The 23791-nt window shown below is 37.3% G+C and overlaps 2 protein-coding genes across 11 annotated transcripts in view; one reads left to right on the top strand and one right to left on the bottom strand.

Annotated features, from left to right (window-relative positions):
- The window catches only part of patj (PATJ crumbs cell polarity complex component), a 108489-nt gene extending 102820 nt beyond the window's left edge, over positions 1-5669 (bottom strand). For 8 of the 9 annotated variants that reach the window (XM_065245254.2, XM_065245279.2, XM_065245294.2 and 5 more), the window contains exons 1-7: positions 5577-5669; positions 4854-4992; positions 4070-4124; positions 3789-3967; positions 862-1035; positions 646-785; positions 237-417 (exon numbers count right to left, since the gene is read on the bottom strand). In XM_065245254.2, coding sequence (XP_065101326.1) covers positions 237-417; positions 646-785; positions 862-1035; positions 3789-3967; positions 4070-4091 — 696 coding nt within the window. In that variant the 5' untranslated portion in view covers positions 4092-4124; positions 4854-4992; positions 5577-5669. The remainder of the gene's footprint in view (positions 1-236; positions 418-645; positions 786-861; positions 1036-3788; positions 3968-4069; positions 4125-4853; positions 4993-5576) is intronic. The other variant, XM_065245263.1, reaches the window with a different exon arrangement.
- Positions 5619-23258, top strand: tm2d1 (TM2 domain containing 1). 2 transcript variants are annotated; one of them, XM_065245339.2, is made up of 7 exons: positions 5619-5775; positions 6332-6405; positions 7379-7487; positions 9023-9114; positions 17663-17736; positions 21504-21623; positions 22848-23258. In XM_065245339.2, exons 1-6 carry the CDS (start codon positions 5645-5647, stop codon positions 21612-21614), a joined length of 591 nt encoding a protein of 196 aa, XP_065101411.1. In that variant the 5' UTR covers positions 5619-5644; the 3' UTR covers positions 21615-21623; positions 22848-23258. The 2 variants fall into 2 exon arrangements, with proteins under 2 accessions (XP_065101411.1, XP_065101418.1); XM_065245346.2 differs by lacking the exon at positions 21504-21623.
- Positions 23259-23791: the final 533 nt, after the last annotated feature.

Genomic DNA, 23791 nt, shown 5'->3' with positions numbered 1-23791 from the left:
ATCTTTTTTTTATAAATCTGATTAAACTAAGACTCTTCTGAGATATAAAGGATGTCATACTACTCTATGTGTACTCCAGATTAATATCAGAAATGCAGAAACAGCGTGTGTTACGTGAGCTTTAATGCATTTGAGAAACCTACCAAAATAAACTGAATCAAATATATCCTGGAGATCCATGCACGATACAAAGTTGTAGTACATTGAACAACCAAGAAAATTGGTTCTGAAAATACCGTCTGAATGGGTCCAGATGTAGACAGCCTGGGTTTGGGCGCTGTGTCTCTGGCCACGACCAGCTCCACACGATCTCTCTGCTGCTGTAGGAGAGCAATGGCCTGCTGCTGCGTCACGCTTTGATCCAGAGGAATCCCATTAATCGCTAGAATCTGATCGTTCTCCTGCAGACGTCCATCCCTGGAGATCAGACATACGTGTGTGTAACCAACCACTAACATAAATGGTCTTCAGAATAAACCGGTGAACATTTTATGGCCGAGGCATTGCAAACCGAAATGCAAATAAAGGTAGAAGGTTTATTAAAATTTTTAACGCTTTATTTCGCAATATGCAGTGTTGAAAATCAGCTTTACAGAAATGATAATAATGATAAGAAAATTATTAAGAAAAGAGACAAAGTCTTACCTGTCTGCAACGCTTCCTTGTTGCACCTGCCTGACGAAGACGCCATGACTACCCACCCCTTCGGGTCTCAGGCCCACCACACTGAAGCCCAGACCTCCAGACAACGGCTTCTGTAGGCTGATTAACTCGACTTTCCTTCCCTATACCAAACAAAGTTTCAATAAGTAATCTCGCATAAATGCAATTCAACCTGAATACAAAACGAAGACATCTTACCTTTGCGGCTACATTGATCCACCTCTGAAGCTGCTCCGCAGCCGCATTTGTGGAGTTCGTACTGTTGGAAACCACAGAACCGAGACTGCTGGATGGGCGACTGGCGCTGACGATCAACTGACCCTTTTTGGAAAAATTGAACTCACTGCAGGTGTCTGGTGGCAAGCTGTTTAACTACACGCATGGAGGAGAGAGGAAAAAATAATTAGATTTATTTATTTATAGTTTAAATGGACTAAATTAGGGGCACAGGTTTTTATAAGGATGCAGGTTGGAGCCTGGCCTATTCTATTCACAGCATCCCCTTTGCAATCATTTCCTCTTCTCTGTACCTCCAATAAAAATGCAATTCAGTAAACTAAAATTGTTTTTTATTTCCTAGCTCATCTCATATCTTGTCGGAATCAGTTTCGGTTTAGAAATCATGTACCGCAACGATTACTCCCTGCAGAGAAACAACCGTGACCTAGAGGCAGAGGAAAGGAAAAAATCAATACATTCCTCTGCAGTATTTGCTAGTCCCAAACAGGTAATGTATTAATGACCTTTAGACTCACTCTGTGGGAACTTATCAGTCATGTGCTTATTTAGCCCGGGCTGACAGAGCAGCTTCCAGCCTATTTTATCGATACATCTCCGCCAAGGCAGTTAGTCAAACTGAGACAGTAGATATTAGTGCTTGATAGAAACTCTGGCTGTTGCCCGCCTCGACATACTTGATAGGTTTCTCGCTTGACGCATTCATAGGTACACATCTGACCTTCCTAGCACTTACAATATGAAGGCGAGCTTCCGTTATAGCCATTATCTTAATTTGGTGCACGGATTGTTTATTGTAGAGAGGTTTCTTGTGTCAATAAAAACTCGGGCTGAATACAAATAAGCATGAGGGACTTTCAGCGGCTGGAGGACGAATTGCATTCTGGGATGGCTTTGGAATGAATGCGCTCGTTTTTTAAACGTTATCTGCGTCTGTATTATTGACGTCATTTCTAGCCTAAAGAATGTGGCATAATAAATACCAATTTAAGAATCAATAAAACTGCTAGTTTAATTTGACCTTGGATGCTCTCCAAGATCTCGATATTAATAACACTTAGGAATAACATTTATTACTATTAATAATTATTATTATTGTGACCCTAGAAGAAGCACGGGTATATTTGTAGCAATACCCAACAATACATTGTATGGGTCAAAATGATCAGTTTTTCTTTTAAGACAAAATTCATTACAATGTTAAAATTTTTTAAGGGCTGCAACAACTAATTGACAAAATTGATTATAGAGACAGAGCGCAGCGCGTCATAACCTGAAAACCACGCCCACCGGGGGGAAAACAATCCAACTGTATCCATTGACTTTGTATTGCGAGGGGCTGCCTCCTTGTCATTTCTGGCTTATAACAAAAAACAGAATAATGCCTAAAAGCTGCTGTGTGACAATATGTACAGCTAACAAGCCAAAAAAACCAGAAATAAGTTTTTATAAGCTGTCGAGCCGTAAAACTCAGCCTTTAAGGAGAAAAAAGTGGATCGTCGACTACGTTTCCCCCAGTGGACGCAGTTCTACTAATAGGAGTACTATGAAAAGTTGCCTGTTTTCACTTTTGTGTCTTTAAACGCTCGTTTTTTGGGGTCGACAGCTTATAAAAACTTATTTACAGATTAAACTTAAAAACAGAATAATACCTAAAAGCTGCTGTGTGAGAAGGTGTACAGCTAACAAGTCAAAAGACCCAGAAATAAGTTTTTATAAGCTGTCGACCACAAAAAACGAGCGTTTAAAGACACAAAAGTGGAAACAGGCAACTTTTCATAGTACTCATATTAGTAGAACTAAACAAATTTTGTTTAGTTGGCCTTTGACGTCACATGCTCCTGCACCACTGTCGAACAGCGGGGATGTATGTCCGACTCATACAGCACCAGTGCTTATAATTAAAGTCAACCGATGTTTCTTCAAACAACGAAGATTAAAATAAGTTTATTAATCTGTGGCTAAATTTATTCACCAGCACATCCCTGTAGACTCAATCAATTATTTTATTTTTATTTTGACATTTAAAGAAGTTTTACTTAGGGCTGTCAAAAGATTAATCGCATACTAAATAAAAGGTTTTTTTGCATAACATATGCGTGTGCACTGTGTGTAATTATTTTGTATATATAAATACACACACATGCATGCATGTATTTAAGAAACATTTACATGTATATATGTATTTATTTAGATTTTGATATATTTTATATTATATAGAAATAAAAAAATATATACATAAATAAAATAATCTTTATACATGTAGGTGTGTATTTATATATACATACAATAATTACAAACAATACACACACAAATACATTACGCAAACACAAACTTTTATTTTGTATGCGATTAATCGCGATTAATCTTTTGACAGCCCTAGTTTTACTATTTAAAAGCTGCACACCCTTTTTTATTTAAGCCTTAAAATACCAAGGTAAAAAGATTACATTAGTAAAACTCTGTAGTAGTGTGTGGTTTTTGCACTTTTAGTGCTTTATTTAGATATATAAGTAAAAAATTGAATTGAGTAAATATTTAGGTTTTTATCCGATTAGTCGATTAATCGGGGGGGGGGGGGGGATCGCCCGATTAGTCGATTAGGAAAATAATCGTTAGTTGCAGCCTTCATTTTTTGCACACTCAGATTAAACTTTTTCAAATAATTTTATCTCGACCAAATATTGTCCTATCCTAACAGACCATAGATCAATGGAAAGCTTATTTATAATTATTTATCTCAATTTTCATTATGATTGGTTTTGTGGTCAAGGGTCACAGTTATCATAACTATTAGTATTATTACTCTGTTAAAAACAAACATCAGTCCATTACACAACACTTAAAGACTTATTAGGGTTTAAATAGTGTGTAAGCAAAAGTCTCGCCTGGTCTTTAAGCTGTTTGACGGAGTGCTGCAGGGTGAGTATATGTCCAAACAGAGGACTCTGCAAGGCTTCCTTAAGCATCCCGAGCCGGTCGCTGTGGCTCAACTCATCTCTCTGCACGAGCTTGGACTGCAACCTCTCCAGGGCCTGAAGGACCTGCTGTCGATCTGAAGCCGACACTGAGGTTCAAGCACACAGAGACCATCAAGATATTGATCACCGAGGGAATGATCAAATAGATCATACGTTTAATCGCCTGTGAATCAGCAAAGATACAATACCTGTCGGTACGTTCTCGTACATAGCTGCTGCCTTGAATATTCAGTGCTGACTGGCCTGTGAAAGGAGAAAGATGCGTTTGAACTTAAGTGGGACCCTTAGTACAAATGACACTCATAAAAACAAGAGCATGACGCACTAATCTGCCATTAACCTTAAATTAAGTGGCCTGCTCATGGGCACGATGGCAGTTTCTCACATCTTTTGCCAAAAAATTTTAATCATTAAAAAATATATTTTTTGAAGTTGAATAACCTGAAGCTTTGTTTCGATAGATAGATAGATAGATAGATAGATAGATAGATAGATAGATAGATAGATAGATAGATAGATAGATAGATAGATAGATAGATAGATAGATTTTAGTATAAGGCCATATCTACAACCACTACTTCACCTAACCACAACAATGTGCCTGCCTCAACAACAATAAACATCACCTAAAAGATGCCAAAACAGACAATTTCAACATAAATGTCCATGTTAAACATTCAATAATCCAATATCTACCTTTTTTTAACCCACACAATGTCATTTGGGCTAACAGAATACATAAACAAGCACCGTGTTTCACTTCATATGTCGCTGCGCCTACCGATCAGCGACTTACAGCGAAATACCGCGAGAGCGATTCTAGAGAACAACTTTCGAATCGGTCTCGCGGTACTTCGGTGTTATTTGCCGATCGGTCTGCGCAGCCCCGCACGAAGTCGAACACACCCAACTATCAAAGTCAGTTTCTATTCGTGCCATCAAAACAAAAGCGGGAATTAATCTCATACTTACAAAAAATATTTGTGTAGGTCGAGACTTGCTGTTAAATCACGTCGCTGTCAATATATGTTCCCTTATCAAACATCCTTCTGCATTTAAGTGTTGTTTTAAACCGAGATTGAAAGCGAGTCTTCACCTGCTCTCGTCTCACCTGAAACCCGGAAGTGCGTAATCGTCACTCAAGTATCCATTAACTTGCTTCACATCAAATAGCAGTGTTATCACAATAAAACTGAAATATATCTATACGTTAAATAGATGTTTGTCTCAACAGCATGTAATCGTGTAAATGTGAGCATCAAGTGTATAATAGTATACGTTATAAACAATTCAAGAAGCGCAATCTAACAGGTGGATATGTTTTAAACGCAGATTCACCATTGGAAATCAGTGCAGTTAAAACTAAAATGACAGCCTAAGCCATTAAAAAAATCGTTTATATCCAAGCATGCTTTTCCCTAACAGACAGTATTGAAATGTTATAATACATGAAACTTAGCAGCAGACAATCTTAGTAAACAAACGAGTCACTGCTTCCCAATACAAAAGCCCATTATGTGATCCATGCTAGATCTGTTAGCTGGATATAAAGTTGGTTACCAACATAAAACGTGAACAATAAGTCCAACCAACACTTGATTTCAGGTGTAAATCTTTTCTAACAGCCTCACCCGGCTTTGTTAAGTACGCACTTACAGCAAAACGCGTTAAATAAGATAAAAGTAAGAGACTTACATGCTATCTGTGAAGCGAATAGTGTGCGGTGTCTCTTTAAGATCCGCACGATCACGTGATTATCCAACATGGCGTCATACTGGAGGAGTTTGCGATCTCGGTCTGCCACACAAGCGTTTATCATCTTCACTATCTGCCTGTCTGTCATCCAAAGTCTGGTAAACGATGCGGACAACTGTGATAAACTTCGACTGGGACAATATCCTTCATAAAAATAGCATAAATAGATTGGAATCGTTCAATTGTTAGCCAGCTAGCTAGCGCGGTTGCTATGATGGATTTGTTGTTTTTGGTATAGTCAGCAATGTTCCGATTATGGATGTACTTATTTATCACACATGTAATTATTTAAAGTTATTTTCGTAAAGATATTGGTATTTGTGAATAGATTTGTGATTTATTGTCGTATATTGTAAATGTAGGTAGCCAGATATGCCACACAAACCATAACCCTGGTTTAAAATGTTTAACTGTTGCATTACGTTTAGTGTGTATTTATGTCTATATGTAACTAGCATGTGACGTATCTGTTGCATATATATTGTCATACCATGACTACTAGACTAGTGTACAGAATATGGACATGTGGAGCTGTAAATCAATATGTAGCCTACTAAGTACAGATAAGTGCAAATAAAAAAGATGTACAGATTATGGTTGAGTGCAAATGTAAGCAAGTCTTATTTCCATTCACCATCACCACTGTTTTGTTTAAGCCTTTAAATACTGTTTGAATCCACCTTAACCGTGCTTAAGTATCTGTGTAAAGAACCTAAAATAGATGATGCAACTCAAGAACCAGAAAACTGCAAGGACCGCTTGGCCTTGGGTGTGTTGACTGTGGCTTACTTGCGGCATAGACCTACCATGGGGTCCAAACGTCTGAGACCATTAATGCATCAATTTTGTATTTGCTTTAAATTTAAGATTTTTCAATAGAAATTGTATTATCATCTGAGACATTTGCTTAGTGCAGAAACTTTTCCATTATTTTTTATTTCACATCATGACATTTAACATCACATATTTTAAATGGCATCTAGGACCATGCTGAATATATACATTAACACCACAAGACATAAGGTCCAAATATCTAAAATGATGCCATTTAAAATAATATAAAACACTTTACGATAAGGTTGTATTTGTTAACAATAAGTTAAAGCATTAGCTAACATGAACTATGAATGAACAATACTTCTACAGCATTTATTAATATTAGTTCATTTTTAGCATTTACTAATATATTATTAAATCAAACGCCGATTTTTTATGATTTTAGCATATTCACAGTATCCCCCAGAGATAGATAAGTCCATACATACCTTTTTCATCTCAGTTTGTGTCGTAACTCTGTCTGATGCACACACCGCTAGCCTAGCTAAGCACAAAGACTGGAAGTAAATGGCTCCAGCTAGCATACTGCTCTCAATAAGTGACAAAATAACACCATTAATGGTTAAAAGATAGCTGTGTCTCATATGACCTTGTTACTTACAGGCTGTGACTATACAAATCACAACATATAAATAGGAAAATGTTGGTAATATTTTGTCACTTATTGGGAGCAGTTTGCTAGCTGAAGCCATTTACTTCAAGTCTTTGTTTTTGTCTAATTTGCTAAAATCATACCCTTTTTTGTGATTAAATGTTAGAATATTTGCATTTTCGGCAAAATGTTGCCTAGTTATGCAGCTTACTTGATGTTACATAGTCATTGGACTAAGCCTGATATCAGACACGTGTCAAGAGATGACTGGGATCTAATAAACCTGTGGTCTAAATTCATCTTTTAATTTCAGTGGAATGTTTACCTGCTCCAAACATCACCTGTCGTCTGTCAAATGGAACGGCGTTTAAATTTAGTGGCGAAGAGGTCGGATTCAACAAAAGCATCCCGTGTCGAAATGTGTACGTTGATGTTGACTGTCTTAAAGGGATAGTTCACCTAAAAATGAAAATTCTGTCATCATTTTCTCACTCTCATGTTGTTACAAACCTGTAAAAATTTATTTGTTCTGATGAACACAAAGGAAGATATTTTGAGAAATGTAATCAAACCATTCGTGGACCCCATTTACTTCCATAGTATTATTTTTTTCCTTCTACGGAAGTGAATGGGGTCCACGAAAGGTTTGTTTACAAACATTTCTCAAAATATCTTCCTTTGTGTTCATCAGATAAAAGAAATTAATGCTGGTTTGTAACAATGTAAGGGGAATATGATGACAGGATTTTCATTTTTGGGTGAACTATCCCTTTAACATGACGTTTCATTAAAGGGATAGTTCACCCAAAAATGAAAATTACCCCATGATTTACTCACCCTCAAGCCGTCCTTAGTGTATATTAATTTTTTGCAGTCGAACACAATTAGAGTTACATTAGAAAATGTCCTGGCTGTTCCAAGCTTTATAATGGTAGTAAATGGTGCTTCTGATTCGAGGCCCAAAAAGTCAATATCATCTTGTCTAATATTGAACTCTTAATTTTTTATTTGTTTTGTTTTTAAATCCCTACTTTAGATTTCTATTTCTTGACTGGCGTTTTGTTTTGCTCTTTGCACTTCCTCATTCGTCAATATGTCTGGTACGCTATGCCCTACGTCATACATTGGAAAAACACTTCCGTGAGCCTGCGTCGGTCTTTACTGGAAGCGAGTAATTTGTAAAGTATATAAAGGCCTTTATTAGCCCTCTAAAGCTTTGTGGATTACTTCTGTGAAGGATGGATGGACTTGTTTGGGGCTTTAAATCACAAGCACCATTATAAAGCTTGAAACAGCCAGGACATTTTCTAATATAACTCTGATTGTGTTCGTCTAGAAAAATAATCATATTCATTAGGGATCGACAATATGGATTTTTCAGTGCCAATGCCGATGTTTTTTTTTTTTTTTTTTTTGACCGATACAGGCTGACGATTTTCTTGAGCCGATATTTGTAGCCGATACTGCTTTTGCTCACTCAATTTGTATCATAAAATTGACACAATGATGATGCCAAATGTTACAAGTCTCAATTTTAAAAAAGTAACATTTATAGAACTTAAATAAACTATTTAACAAATAGTAAAAATAGGTATGGAACCATCTTTTGATGTTGTCATGAAAAGGTTGGCTGTTTTTAGTCACATGACCTGCAATCGCTTGCAGCTTCCAGCACTCTGTCTGTAAATAATGCCGGAAAAAAATCGGCGAACACGGCAGCCACATATCGGCCGATGCGGATACATATAAAACTCGCAAATATCGGCCAGATATATCGGCCGGCCGATATATCGGTCTATCACTAATATTCATCAAGAATAAGCCATTAAATCATGGGCTCTTTTTTTTATAATTTTGGGGTGAACTTTTCATTTTAGTAGGATTAGCATGCATTTATAAATTTACTATGTTTAATAGACTAACATCTTATTTGAGTGATGTATTTTTCTTGTGTTAGGAGTGGTTACTCATACAAAGTAGCTGTAGCTTTGTCGCTGTTCCTGGGATGGATTGGAGCAGACCGGTTCTATTTGGGATACCCAGCTCTGGGTAAGTACTTACATCTTCCGATTTGAAATAGCTTTTTCATGCAAGCACATCCGTATGAGTGTTTACAGGAAATGACATATCTGTGAAATCCAGGCTAAAGTCACATAATCTAATGATGAGATTTGGAGCATCAAAGTCATTGGTATCAATCTTTGTCATGATCTTACTCAGTCAATATTAAAGCGTAACTAAACCCCTGGTCAGAGCCTGACTCCACCCACTGCAATATTTGAAAAATGCAAGAAAAGTGGGCAGATCCCAACGGAGATAGAGGGGACGAACTAAGCTCGTATCAAGTGTGTGGTGAGATCGTAACAAGGGCGTGGTGAGCTTGAACCTGCTTACGTCACGAGTCATTTCTTGGACCCAACATCCAATAGGAAAATTCAACTGCAGTAGCCACCGTTCAACCTCAAGAGGGCAGCACTCAGACGTTTTTACACCATATATTGTAGTATTGAAACACTTTATATCCAAATGTCAAAAAACTTACTAAAATCAATGAACAGCACTAATAAAGCGTCATTCTTACAGATCATTAACTAAAAAAAGTTGGTTTGGGGTTTAGTTACTCTTTAAAGATATCAAGGTTATATTTTTACAAAATGCTATATTAGCTAGGGATGCACCGATAGGATTTTTTGGGCCGATACCGATTTAAACAGACAACGTCTGGCCGATGCCGATATTAAACACTTGTATACAATACTATACAGTTGGTCTATTAGCTAGTTTATTTCTGCATCAAATTATTTTTACTGAACATGAATTGGATCTAATTTACAACTGACCAACATAATAAGAGAGGCACAAATTAAGCTAAAACAAATATAATAAGACAGCATGACAACCTTCAAAGGTGGTTTTTGCTATTCAGCATTTATTTTATTAACAACATTAACTAATTTTTTTACGTATAATGGATTTCTTTATGCAGTTAATTAATAAACAATCGGTATCAGCCTTTCTCGTGCTATTGCCGATATGCCGATGGTTTCAAATTCATCAAAAATCGGCCGATAAATATCGGCAGCCGATACATCGGTGCATCACTAATATTAGCATGATTATATGTAGAAAACAATAAATCCCCCAAAAATACTTTAGCTGGGTTTTTAAAGGCAGTTTCACATATTGTCAAGACTGTTACTGTATTTTCAATCAACTTAAATTTAAATGTAAAAGCCTTATTTTTTTGTAACCTATACGTGTAGTCTTTGCATTTGCCTATTTTTGCATGTGGTATTTGTTGTTTTTGTCACTTTTATGTACACAGACTGTAAGACAAAAATGATGGAGTGTAAAGCGGGTAAATGTCTAGGGAATATTGCAGGGGATTCAAATTAGCACCGTGGTACCGCAAGGCCATGGCTTTGACATTTGCAATGCTGCACTGTTTTCAGCTGCGTGCCATATCCTGAACTCACCTCTGCTTCCGCGCTTTGACATCTAAGTTAAATAGATGGAGTTCTGGCATCCATTTACCTGTCAATAACTCATAAAGAGATCTCATTGTAGCGCTGCGCTGTAACACAAGGGACTTAAGAAAAGTCAGTCCTGGATGTTCTGCTGTTGACATCATCTTGATCGTCCTCTTCAAGGACGCACCTTTAGACCAGATGTTCTCTGAAGAAGGAACCATGTTGTTTTTCTTGCGATGATCCACTCTTGAGTGCTTGCTTCATCTCTTTCTGTAGTAAAGTGAGATTTAGACAAATTTGCTGGCATCCAGACAGTAAAAAAAGTAAATTTGTATTTTAACAGAACTAGAATACATTCTCTAGCCAGTGGCCAGTATTAGTGCAGATTAGTAGCCAATCAGTATGTTTTATATTTGTGACCCTGGACCACAAAACCAGTTAATAAGGGTTAATTTATACATCATTTGAAAGCTGAATAAATCATTTGGCAGAGGTACAAGTAGTTGAAAATTTGTAATCGGAGGGTGCAAAAAATCTAAATATTGAGAAAATCGCCTTTAAAGTTGTCCAAATGAAGTTCTTATTAACACACATCACTAATGATCAATAATTTTTTTATATATTTATGCTAGGAAATTTGATAGAAGTGTTCTGATATTTTTTCTATTTAAAACTTGACTCTTCTGTAGTTACATTGTGTACTAAGACAGACGGAAAATTAAAAGTTGTGATTTTCTAAGCTCATATGGCTAGGAGCTATAGTACTATACTCTCATTCTGGCATTTAATAATGAAGTACTTTGCTGCCCTAACACGGCTGCAGCAGGCGCAATGATATTACGCAGCACCCGAAAATAGTCCCTTTGGTAACTTTTAATAGCAGGGGACTATTTTCGGGCACTGCATAATATTATTCGTAAAATATTGAAACTCTTTGGTCATTTTTGAGTGCAATGCTAATGGTCTAATTGGATTCAATGGATTATGCTAAGCTATGCTAAAAGTGGTACCGCCAGACCCGGAGATCGGCTGAATGGATTCCTAAACGGTAAAAATCAAGTAGGTTTTTTGTTGTTGTTATTTTTAGACACATTGTTTGTCAATACCCTTGACTTAGCTCACATTTTATGACACATTTATTCAAAAAACTATCAAATTCCAAAAGGTTCACATACTTTTTCTTGCCACTGTATCTTTAATTTTTATTATCTTCATGCAACAAATATGCCTATTATTTAATTGATTACTATTTGAAGGATTTTTACATAGTGGTTATGTCTGGTTTACTGTCACAAATAAAACTTATTTAAAGAGTAACTAAACCCTTAACCAACTTTTTTTAGTTAATGAACTGTAAGAATGATGCTTTATTAGTGCTGTTCATTGATTTTAGTAAGTTTTTTGACATTTGGGTATAAAGTGTTTCAATACTACAATATATGGTGTAAAAACGTCTGAGTGCTGCCCTCTTCAGGTGGAACGGTGGCTACTGCAGTTGAATTTTCCTATTGGATGTTGGGTCCTAAAAATTACTCGTGACGTAAGCAGATTCAAGCTCACCACGCCCTTGTTACGATCTCGCCACACACTTGGTATGGGCTTTAGTTCGTCCCCTCTATCTCCGTTGGGATCTGCCCACTTTTCTTGCATTTTTCAAATATTGCAGTGGGTGGAGTCACGCTCTGACCAGGGGTTTAGTTACCCTTTAAATTAATGCTGTCAAAAGATTAATCGCATAAAAAAAAGAAAAGATTATGTTTGCAAAAATATTTATGTGTATTGTGTGTAATTTATTATTTATATATAAATACACACATACATGTAAACATTTGAGAAAATGTTTATGTATATATTTTTATATATATATATATATATATATATATATATATATATATATATATATATATATATATATATATATATATATATATTATTATATATATTTTATTAAACTTTTATTTTATTTTTATATATATATATATTATATTATATTATACTTTTACTTTGAATGTGATTAATCGCGATTAATCTTTTGACGCATCTAATTTAAATACAAAAATTATTTTGTTAATAATGTCAAAAATACTATACTACACTCCTGAGATCCAGATACATTACAGTAACAACATTTTTGCTTATTTGCCTACAATTTTGCGACAATGCAAAAAGATTATTTCCCTAAAAGTATGCTTTACTTTACATTATGCTTAGTAGTCGTTATTAGGGCTTTGCAAAAATATCGATACAGCAAACTATCGTGATTCATTTGGATCTCTACTATCAATATAAAAAAAAAACATCAAATCCCTCTATGTGTGTCAAAAGACCTCCTTCGCCGCTGCTGTAGTTGTCGCTGTCCAGTTGTCTGTCATATACGGCCAGTTAGCGGGAGTGAGAAAATGGCAGAAAATTTAAAAACACCCGCAGCTTTCAAAGCCGACGTGTGGAAGCATTTTGGCTTAAAAAAATTCAGCTCTACTTCTTTACATTTTTTATAAAAAAAGAGAAAAAGTATTGCAACATGCAATGTATTGTATCGTATAATGATACATTGTATCATGACACATGTATCGCAATACATATCGTACCGTGAGGCCTTGCCAATACCCAGCCCTAGTCTTTATGCAACTATTTTTTTTTTTCTTTTAAATGTTAATGTCAAATGATTTTGAAAGATTTATTGAGATTTATTCCCAATGCCTTTAAGAAAATCTTACATATGAAGTAAGCAATATCCACCTTCAAAGGCTTAAAGATCCCGCACCACGATTTTAAGAACGTGTGAAGCACCTTGCTTTATTCCTTACAGCCCTTTTAACAAAACAAGTCTCTGTGTGACAACTAATTTACAAAAACACTTCTCCTTTACCTCCTTTCTACGGGTGCGCATCTATCCCGTGGCGCTCTAAACAGTACAGTTATTATCATCCTATGCAGATGAGCCCAGGCCACACATCTAAAACCCAAGGTTACGTCGGATACAGCAGGAAGCTTCATCTCTACACGTTTTAAGGACTTCCTGATCAATTAAGCACCTGCGTTAGGACAAAAGGGCCCGGGTGTTTGAAGGTCCCCCTTGTTTTTGGGTTCTTTGTGCGAGGAGTTTGTCTGAAAGGCAGTCTCATGCCGCGCTGGAGGCAGTTGTATAGACCGGTTCATTGTGTCACACCTGGCCTGGGTTGACCTCAGAACTGCTGGGCCATTACGTTATGAAAGAAAGGCCTGGACTTGTTGAGAAGACATTCTGCAGGTGGCTTTTTTGATATCAACACGCATAAACCCTTCAGTGACCAATTATGAGCAATATTAGGGACGATTAACAGCAATTATGCTTGAATCACAAGATGGTAGGGGGCTTAATAGACCACAGATCTCACAGGGACCCTGATGTTGTGTCTTAGTTTATTTTTGTCATTTGTATGGCCACAGGTTAATGAATAGGCTAGAATAATAATTTTGCTTGTCATCTGTTAAAATCTTATACGCGACACAAGCCTCTAATTTTGGGTCAAGTGTTTGTGGGTAAAGTCTATAATATAACCACACAATCATATACGTGCTCTCAAAGGGTGTGGTGTGTATTTTGTATGTATCCCAATTTATAGACGGGTTGCACGGCGACGTCACTAACTGGTTGCGCGCGCAACCGAGGGGCAGAAAGAAGAGACGTGCATTGTGTTGTATGCTAGTAGCGGTGTCTGTAAGTCAAAATGCCAAGGAATTTTTGCGTGGAAAATAGTACCAACAGAGTCAGTGCTGGGCAGTGTTGTGTGTAACGCGTTACAAAGTAACGCGTTACAGTAACGTAACTACTTTTTTGAGAAAAAAGTAGTGTAACGCGTTACTACTGAAAATTTGGTAACGTAACGTAGTTCATTTTCCAATTCAGCGCAACGTTACTTTTGGTTAGATTTGACAGCGACACTGCCATCTGCGTGCTTGCGCAATATAAGGTCCACACACATGACAGAGGCTCGTATCAGTCTGCAAAGAAATCATGGCAAGCAAGAAGCAGCTGACGCTAACTTTTGAGGGATGGAGGCATCTTAATTTTAATCAATGTTTTATCAACCAATTGCCTGATTTTAATAAATAAGAAATAAATTAAAGAAAACGATTCAGCTTCATATTTATGTTTAAATGAAATATTTTTTTTAAACATAAATATAAAACTAAATCGTTTTCTTTTATTTATTTCTTATTTATTAAATTCAAGCAATTGGTTGATAAAACATTGATTGAAATTAAGATACAATTAATACAAAACGAAATTCACTTTAGAGAAAGGTTTCTACGAAAACAAACTTAATAAAGTGGTCAAAATCATGTCTCCCCACTCCGTATGAAGTGAATTTCGTTTTGTATTAATTGTATCTTAGCATATTATCTCGGAAGCTCGTGCTTGTTAAATAGCTCTGTGGCTATACTGCACTGAAGCGGCAGTTTAAAATATAAACCCAGAATTCAGCGAACGTCAAGAACAAGAAAACGGAAACAACAATCAGACAGAGACGCGGAATTTACATAATGTTACACAGACCATGTTTAAATTTCAATGTTTCTGCACAGAAATACCAACTTGTTCACTTTGTTTGGTATTAATAAGCTGCGCATTGGAGTGCTGGCCGCGGTGCTGAAGACGCGCTCGGACGGAGTCTGGTGGCAGCACAGATATTTACGTGCAACCTATTGGAAACTATTATTCGTTATTATATAATTATTCGTTATTTTACATTATTACTTCCACTTAAGAAGAGTTCTGCACTTTTTATTTCAATAGTTCTCTTTATATAAATACTATTTTGTACTTAAATCTATAATTTAATTATTTTACTAACCCAACTAACTCATCTGGGCTTTCCGATAGGAAGCACGAAAGGGGAAAAGCTTTCTTCCCCTTGAGAAGAGTTCTGCACTTTTAAACTTAAAAAAATATATCTCTTTACAAAAATTTTTTTTTTCTTCTATTTAACAGCTGTAATTTAGTTATTTTACTAACCCAACTAATGACTCCTCCACTTTCCAATAGATTGCACGTAGATATCTGTGTATATGTGCCATCACGCGTCTTCAGCACCGCGGGGAGCAGCCAGCACTCCAATGTGCAGCTTATTAATACCAGACAAAGTTGGTATTTCTATCCAGAAACATTGAAATTTATACATGGTCCGTGTAACGTAATTTAAATCCCGCGTCTTGGCCTTATTGTTTTTTTCTTGTTCTTGACGTTCGCTGAATTCTGGGTTTATATTTTAAACTGCCGCTCCAGTGCAGTATAGCCACAAAGCTATTTAACAATGAGCACAATCTCCCGAGACACTACAACATGCTACTAATAATTAATTAATAAGAGCTGTTTTCTTGTACACAATTAAATATTTTAAGTTAAATGTACAGTGTTAAAACATGTAAAAAAGACAAGATTTTAACAATGTCAAGATCAAATGCCTGAGTAACAGGGTATTGTGTGTATGTGTTCGTGTGTTTGTGTGTGTTTCCAAAATATTTTCAAAATAAAGAAAAACAAGACAAAGCTGTGCAGTTTGTTTCTGTGTAAGTTATGAACAAAATGATCGGAACACAATTGTGATTCTGGGATTCTAAAGGGCACCAGGTGAAATCTTGCCTAGGGCAGCAAATTGGCCAGGGCTGGCCCTGCACCATCCAGTGCACTAGTGGAAAGGCTGTTCAGCCTGGTAGGTCTTGTGCTTACCCCCAGAAGAAACAGACTTTCAGATAAATTTATTTTGAGACATATGACTCATCATTTTGAGGTTACCATGATGTTCCTAAGGAACTTATTGATACTTTTTTATAATAAAGAGCACAAAAGAAATACCTGTTATGTCCTCCATAGTATAACTTTATTTAGGCCTACACATTTAGAAACAGATATTGGGTTCTGCCCAATGTCAGGCAACATAAAAGTAACGTAAAAGTAACGAGTAACGTAAAAAGTTACTTTCCAAAGGCGGTAACTAAGTAAAGTAATGGATTACTTTTTTAAAAAGTAACGAGTAACGAGCAAACACTACTTTTTTAAAGTAACTTCCCCAACACTGGTGCTGGGTGCCTGATGTTAACATACCAGTAGATGCGACTATTACGTTACTAGCATTATAATTATAAAATTATAATTCATACATGTATCACAGTAACACTGCAAAAATAAAGACAGAAAAACAGATACAACTAAAATCAAGTCTTATTTATGTACAAACATTAAAGAACGCTTCAATAATTAAGGTTGTTGCAGTAGCAGATCAGCTCACCAATCGGTCTTTCTGCCCCTTGGTTGCGCGCGCACCCTGCAATGTTTGTAAACTTGCAACCCCTCTATTGTGCAAGCTGTTCGTAGTATAAACAAAACATGGCTGTAAAACCGTATTTACCTAGACATTGATTAATAATAAGAGTTCTGTACATAATGGTAAATCGTGAGCCTCAAACACAGTTGCTTTCTTATGTAAATCTTATTCATGTAAAAAACCGAACACCAACTGTGACGTTAGTCGAAATGTACGCCCCCAACAATGTTGTTACAATGCTAAAAACAAAGTTGTGACTGCTGAGTTAGCGGCGCTATATGCTAGCGTTTAGGCTGAAGTTCTACTATAGACGTTACAGTTACGTTTTGCAGGTCCATACTGAAAAAACACAAACGTACCAATCAGAAACGTCCATTAACAATCTCCATACGATTGATTATTCCTCAAATTCTGTATTAAAATTCGACTGATACAGACTCATAAGGTCTGTTTGCACACACACAGAGCTACTGAACTGAGCTGCTCTGAGAAACAGCCAATCGGAGCAGAGCTCAACATTATTATTATTCATGACCTTATTTTAAATAAGGTAATAAAAGGCTGTTTAATTCTAAAGGTAAATTCTATGGTTGTAAATAGACAACGTAATAATTTTGCACTTAATAAAACCACCTAGATATCAGAGGACAATTTAACAGATTATTTCAATGCACTCTTTAGCGCCTTACAGTATCCATCTGTTTGTCCAGACAATGGAAGACGTCGCAAAATTTAAATACACTAGCTGTCGAAATGTTTCTCAGAGACTGGTTTTGATTATTTTCTTAATTGATATGTGGCTTCCTTTTTTTTTCTCAGGTTTGTTGAAGTTCTGCACTGTGGGATTCTGTGGAATCGGAAGTTTGGTGGATTTCATGTTGATATCCATGCAGGTAAGAGATACTTGTTTATTGATAGGTATCAAGACAGATCTTATTGGGGACCATATAATTTTGATTGGCTGTGTTTTCCATTTTAAACCAAATGAATGGTTTAATTATAGGGGCTGTGTCAGAATTTTCATTTTTGGGTATACATTGATAAAAAGATAAATTCTGACCCAGGAACATAAAAGCAGTCATAAGGGTCATTTTTCTTTAATTCATTGAGATTTATATATAACCTGAAATCTGAATAAATAAGATTTCCATTGATGTATGGTTTGTTAGGATAGGGCAATATTTCAGATACAACTATTTGAAAACCTGGAACGTAAGAAAAACGCCTTTTAAAGTTATCCAGATCAAGTCCTTAAATTCCATTTTCTTAAAAAAATCCAGATTATTTACTCACCACCACGTCATCCAAAATGTTGATGTCTTTCTTTGTTCAGTCGAGAAGAAATTATGTTTTTTTGAGGAAAACATTCCAGGATTTTTCTCATTTTAATGGACTTTAATGGACCCCAATACTTAGTTTTAATGCAGTTTAAAATTGCAGTTTCAAACGATCTCAAACAAGGCATAAGGGTCTTATCTAGCGAAACGATTGTCATTTTTGGCAAGAAAAATAAAAAACAATGCACTTTTAAACCACAGCTTCTCGTCTAACTCCGGTCCATGTGACCTTTCTACGTCATTACACAATTACGTGAGGTCGCACTGGCGCGTCACAGGACCGGAGGAAGACGAGAAGTTGTGGTTTAAAAGTGCATATTTTTATTTTTATTGCCAAAAATGACAATCGTTTCGCTAGATAAGACCCTTATGCCTCGTTTGAGATCGTTTAGAGTCCTTTGAAACTGCAATTTTAAACTGCATTAAAGTGTTGGGATCCATTAAAATTTGAAAAATCCTGGAATGTTTTCCTCAAAAAACATAATTTCTTCTCAACTGAACAAAGAAAGACATCAACATTTTGGATGACATGGTGGTGAGTAAATTGTCTTGATTTTTTTAAGAAAATGGACTAATCCTTTAACAACACGTAATACTAATGATCAATACTTCTATTTATTTATTTATGGTAGGACATTTACAAATATATCATGGAGCATGATCTTTACTTTATATCCTAATGATTTTGCCATTTAAAAATTATTAATTTTAATAATGTATTGGTGGATATTTCTACAAATATACCCGTGCTACTTATGACTAGTTTTGAGGTCCAGTAGCACAATTGACTATTTTATTGAACTGTTTTATTATAGTAAAAGTGTAGTAGCCATGCTTTTTTTATTGATTACCACCTGTATTTTGTTGCAAAACCATGGTTAAACTATGGTTAAAATGGTGAGATACTATGGTTTTAATACAAATTAAACCAAAACGCAATGGTCTGACCACTATAACCACAAAAAAGCCACACTGGGGCCAAACTGGGTGAATGTCACGAAACTTGGCATCAGTACTGACGTTGATATTGAAATCCGGGCTTAAGTCTCATAATCTAATTTTGAGATGAGAAGCATCAAAGTTTCATTCAATCATTGACCTTACTCAGTCAATGTAAAATATATCAAGGTTATTATTATTATTATTATATCATGTAAAATGATTTTTTTGTAGTAAACATTACATCATTAACTACTTTGTATAAAAACGACTACTTGCTTACAAGGTCTTTATACCCAGAATCCCCTGGATGAGCTGCAGACAGAGGATCTCAGTACTGACTCCTGTATCAATGCTTGTGTTTGTATTCAGTGACACCTGTGTCTCTCCTCCAGCGGCTTTAGCGCTGTGAAAGGAGCTAATGAGAGCGCGGTTTGTTTGCGCCTCCCGCTCCTCCACCGCTTTCCTCTTCCCCCGGGCCGCACGCTCCCACAGGACTCCCCTAACCCCCATTAAAGGCCTCCTACACCTGACAACTGAATAAAGCAAGTCCATTTGTCATCTTGTTAGGGAAAATCTCACCCGCTCCTTTCTCATTAGGCCGTACGGCCCTGAATGAAGCTTTATGTCAAAACGTTCGCTCTCCGACGGCACTTCCACCCACCGGCGATGACGGCTATTTATGGAACGTTGAAAGATGGCTTTAGGAATAATTCTTATACATCCATGGGTTGCTGGTTAAACAAATATGTGACCCAGTCTGTGCAAACTCAGGTAAAGTACTGTTTTCTACATAAAATCAGTCTATATAATGTAAAGAACATTGTGTGGAAATATAACCTTGATGTCATTAATATTGACTGAGTAAGATCATGTCAAAGATTGAAATCAGTGTAAAATCAAACTCAAAATCTCAAAATTAGATCAGACAGGGTCACATATTTTTAGTAATACTACTAGTTCAGTCGTTTGCATCACACTGCCAAAAACAATGCAATTTCGTCTTTTGACAATCCCATACTTCTACCTGTTTATCATCCCTCCCTCGGTTGTTTTCCGTTCCTCGCTTTCCCAGCCGTCATGGATAAATAAAGCCAGCTTTTATGTTTAAAATGGCCATGGCGGCTTTGATTAACAGGGCCACTGCAGTGTTTATTGTTCTCCTAATGTCTTATTGAAGGCCCTGAGAGAGCAATGCTTTTAAGGAGCGCCTTTGGCAGCCGAAGCCGTCACGCGCTTACATTCTCAATTAGCCGTCGACCCTTTTCGTTTTCAAATTCTGACACTTTTGATAAAGAGTATCCCCTTCCCCCGGGACCCCATTTGCACACGCCGCTCCTCGCTAAAACCTCATATTTTATATAAAACTACCTTCGCTAAGAGCCAAGTCGTCTGGGAAATGCATCTTTGAGAAGTATATACATAAACACCTGGGACGGGTTCGTGTTATTTATATCCATCAATATTCCACCCCCCCCGTCGCCGGGCTTTTGAAAGTAATGACGCAAGATTAACAGCGTCACACAAGTTTGCGAAAAGTGTACGAAGTTGATAGATCAAGCGTAAATGCTGTCAGATATAATTGTCCCTTGTTACTGTAGCAGTACCCTTTTAAAAAGTATCCCTTTGCACCTAAAGAGTTCACATTAGTACCTCTATTGGTACCAAAGAGTGCATATAAGTATCTCAAAGGTACATATTAGGACCTTTTTAAAAGGCTACTGCACCAGTGACACCTTGGACCATTTTTTGACAGTGTAGAAACCCTAGTCGAACTCCAATCGACCAATATCGCTGCAAGAGTAAATGGCTTGCATTGGGCCACTGCCAGATTACGACTATCCTCGATACGGTAAAGCACAAAAACGCTGCGTCTGTGTTCGGCGGGCGCCTTTCTCCCTCCACCAGATGTGTTCTCATTATCATCTCGTCCCAAAGCGGAGCCGAATCGAGCCTGCGGGACCAGGTGTTGGGAGCGCACGCCTGCAGGAAGCCATTATGGCGTCTTGGTGCGTCAGTCCAAGCATGTTGCCGGTATAAGAGCTGATCTCAGAACTGGCAGTGGCCCAGCTCGGGCTCTGAGCTCATTGTTGAAGCTCTGATCTGAGGATTGTCCTTTGGGACACTCCTCCTCACCAGAACTCCGATAGCAACCTCAATTACAGCACTGCCTGGGGTTAAACTTAAATTGCTTCCAATTCGGCATTACTGCCTTATAATTCAATTGTACGAGCGTGAGCCATCTGAGGGGAACTATAGATCCGACCGGCCCACCTGGTATTCATCTTCGTGTAATGTAAAATCATGTAATTGTCTCCTGAAGGATTACGTTGTTATGTGGGTCTTTGTGACATGTGAGAATCGTTTTCTTCGCTGTGTTTTAGATTGTGGGTCCATCGGATGGGTCGGATTACATCGTGGATTACTACGGCGCACGCCTCACTCGCCTTTCTATAACGAATGAGACCTACAGAAGAACGCAGCCTTCTCCGTGAAGGCACCAGGTGAGGATCTTTCTATCAGTTAAACCGTTAACAATCAAATTCAACCAATCAGGAACTAGGAAAGCCCTGCATATATAAGCCAGTTCTGGGTTCACATGATTCACATTTCTTAGGACTAATAAGTGACTACTTTTCAAAAGTACAACTTCCTAATACGCAAAGTCAAGGTCTAGTTAAAGGCCGATCTTAAGTGACCTCCTGGGGCATCAAAGCAAACCGGAGGACCAAGGACACAAACCCCCTCTCGACTGACCCCTCGCTCCCCAGAACAGGGAGTCCGATTAAATGTCAGACGTGCGGAGAGGACGTCAGGGAAACGGTCAGGGTCGTGAGATTGCACTTATTACAGCTGGCACCAGGTCTGCATCTGTTGAATTCTTCATCCCGGAGACTTTCACTGCTCCAGACATTCCTCGTACCCTAAAGAAAATAGCGTCTGAAAGGTTCCCTATATCTGTGTCTGTCCACTATCAGTTTCTGTTCTGGTTAATGTAAGCTTTCGCAGTGGTAATGATGGTGACGGGGTGTTCACATCTGGCGCTCTCATATGTTTATATTGCTCCAGCATGAGCCCCTGAAGGGGCGAATTGAGATCTGCATGATCGCTGTCTTTATCCGTCACTTGGTTTCCTCTGTCTCCAAACCCCTTTGTCTCTGTCCTTATGTCTCCGCATTAACAAGCTTATCTTCATCTGTCTTAGTTTGTTATCAGGTCACTTCCCCAGAAACGAGTAGACCACCTAAGCCAGTGGTAGGCAATGTCCTGCAGAGTTTTGCTCTAGCTGTAATCAAGCACATCTGAACAAGCTAATCAAGGTCTAAAGAGTCACCTCAAAACTACAAGTAGGCGAGGTTTTATCAGGATTGGGAGCATCAGCACTCCAGGACCGACTTTGCCTACCCCTGACCCAAGCTAAACCTAAATAATCCACACCTAGAGCTACATCAAGAAGACAAAATCTAAGGCATTAAACAAAGACAACGTCATTAAAGCCTATCTTATGTTTTTTAGCTTATATGTAGGTTACACGTGTTTACATCAGCTCTGGATCCAATCCAGAAATCCAACTGATGCTCTTTCTCGTAAAGGGAAAATGGGCACCGATCCATTTTTGACAATGGAAACATCTCCTGCCACATGTGTCTCCTCTGGTGTGGGACGAGACAGCTTGTGTTATTCTGGACTTGCTCCCAAACCTAACTCTTTCCATTCTGTCGTTTCAGGTGGATCCAAGTGAGACAACACAACAAATCTACAGGATCGTGTTATGTAAATCCCCATCTCTTCTTTGGATTTGCCATAACAGTTTCCAAACATGAAGATCACAGAATGCGCCCTGGGAAACATTAAAGCCTGGAGTTTTTCAAAAAATTGGGCTCACGTATGTGCTGAGCTAGCATGACTCCCACAGATCTCGGTTCTGCTCATCGGCCCAGTTGTGTTTTTTGTTCCACCGGGCCGCAAATCTCAGCACTTCCTGTATCTGTCCATCCATCTGTCCATCGATCATAAATCACTTCCCTTGAGTCACAACTCTGGAATGTTATCTGTGTTTTATTGCTTTTCATTTCTGCTCTGCACTTTCTGACAGTTTCTTGATGTTATTTAAAGGTGTAAATAAAATTTTAATAACATTTGGACTGATATGTGTTTCGCTGCTTTGATAGGTCAATGTTGGGAGTTCAACTAAAATGATGCTTTTGATTAATTAAATTTTTATTTGCATGATAGTATTTAGTTTTTCAAGGTTTAAGTAATGTTTGATATCGGATTTATGCATTTGGTAGATGATTTTATTTAGTGCAACTTCAAAGTTGCATACATTTTTAATAAGTTTGTATGGGAATCGAACCCACAACCATTGCGCTGCCAACTGAGCCACAGAAACACTATTTCACTTTCAAAATGTACATTTTGAGATCGTATGTTTATTGTAAACTAGTGCTGGGCAAAGATTAATCGCGATTAATCGCATACAAAATAAAAGTTTTTGCATAAAATATGTGTGTGTACTGTGTGTAATTATCAGTGTTGGGGGTAACACATTACAAGTAACGCGCATTACATAATAATATTACTTTTCTGAAGTAACGAGTAAAGTAACGCATTACTTTATAATGTACACATTAATATTTGAGTTACTTTTAAAAAAAGTAATGCGAGTTAC

Source organism: Paramisgurnus dabryanus, chromosome 24 (assembly GCF_030506205.2).
Source record: "Paramisgurnus dabryanus chromosome 24, PD_genome_1.1, whole genome shotgun sequence".
NCBI classification, from domain to species: Eukaryota; Metazoa; Chordata; class Actinopteri; order Cypriniformes; family Cobitidae; genus Paramisgurnus; species Paramisgurnus dabryanus.
The sequence above is the reverse complement of the archived record's forward strand: the minus strand, read 5'-3'. Positions and strand labels throughout refer to the sequence as shown.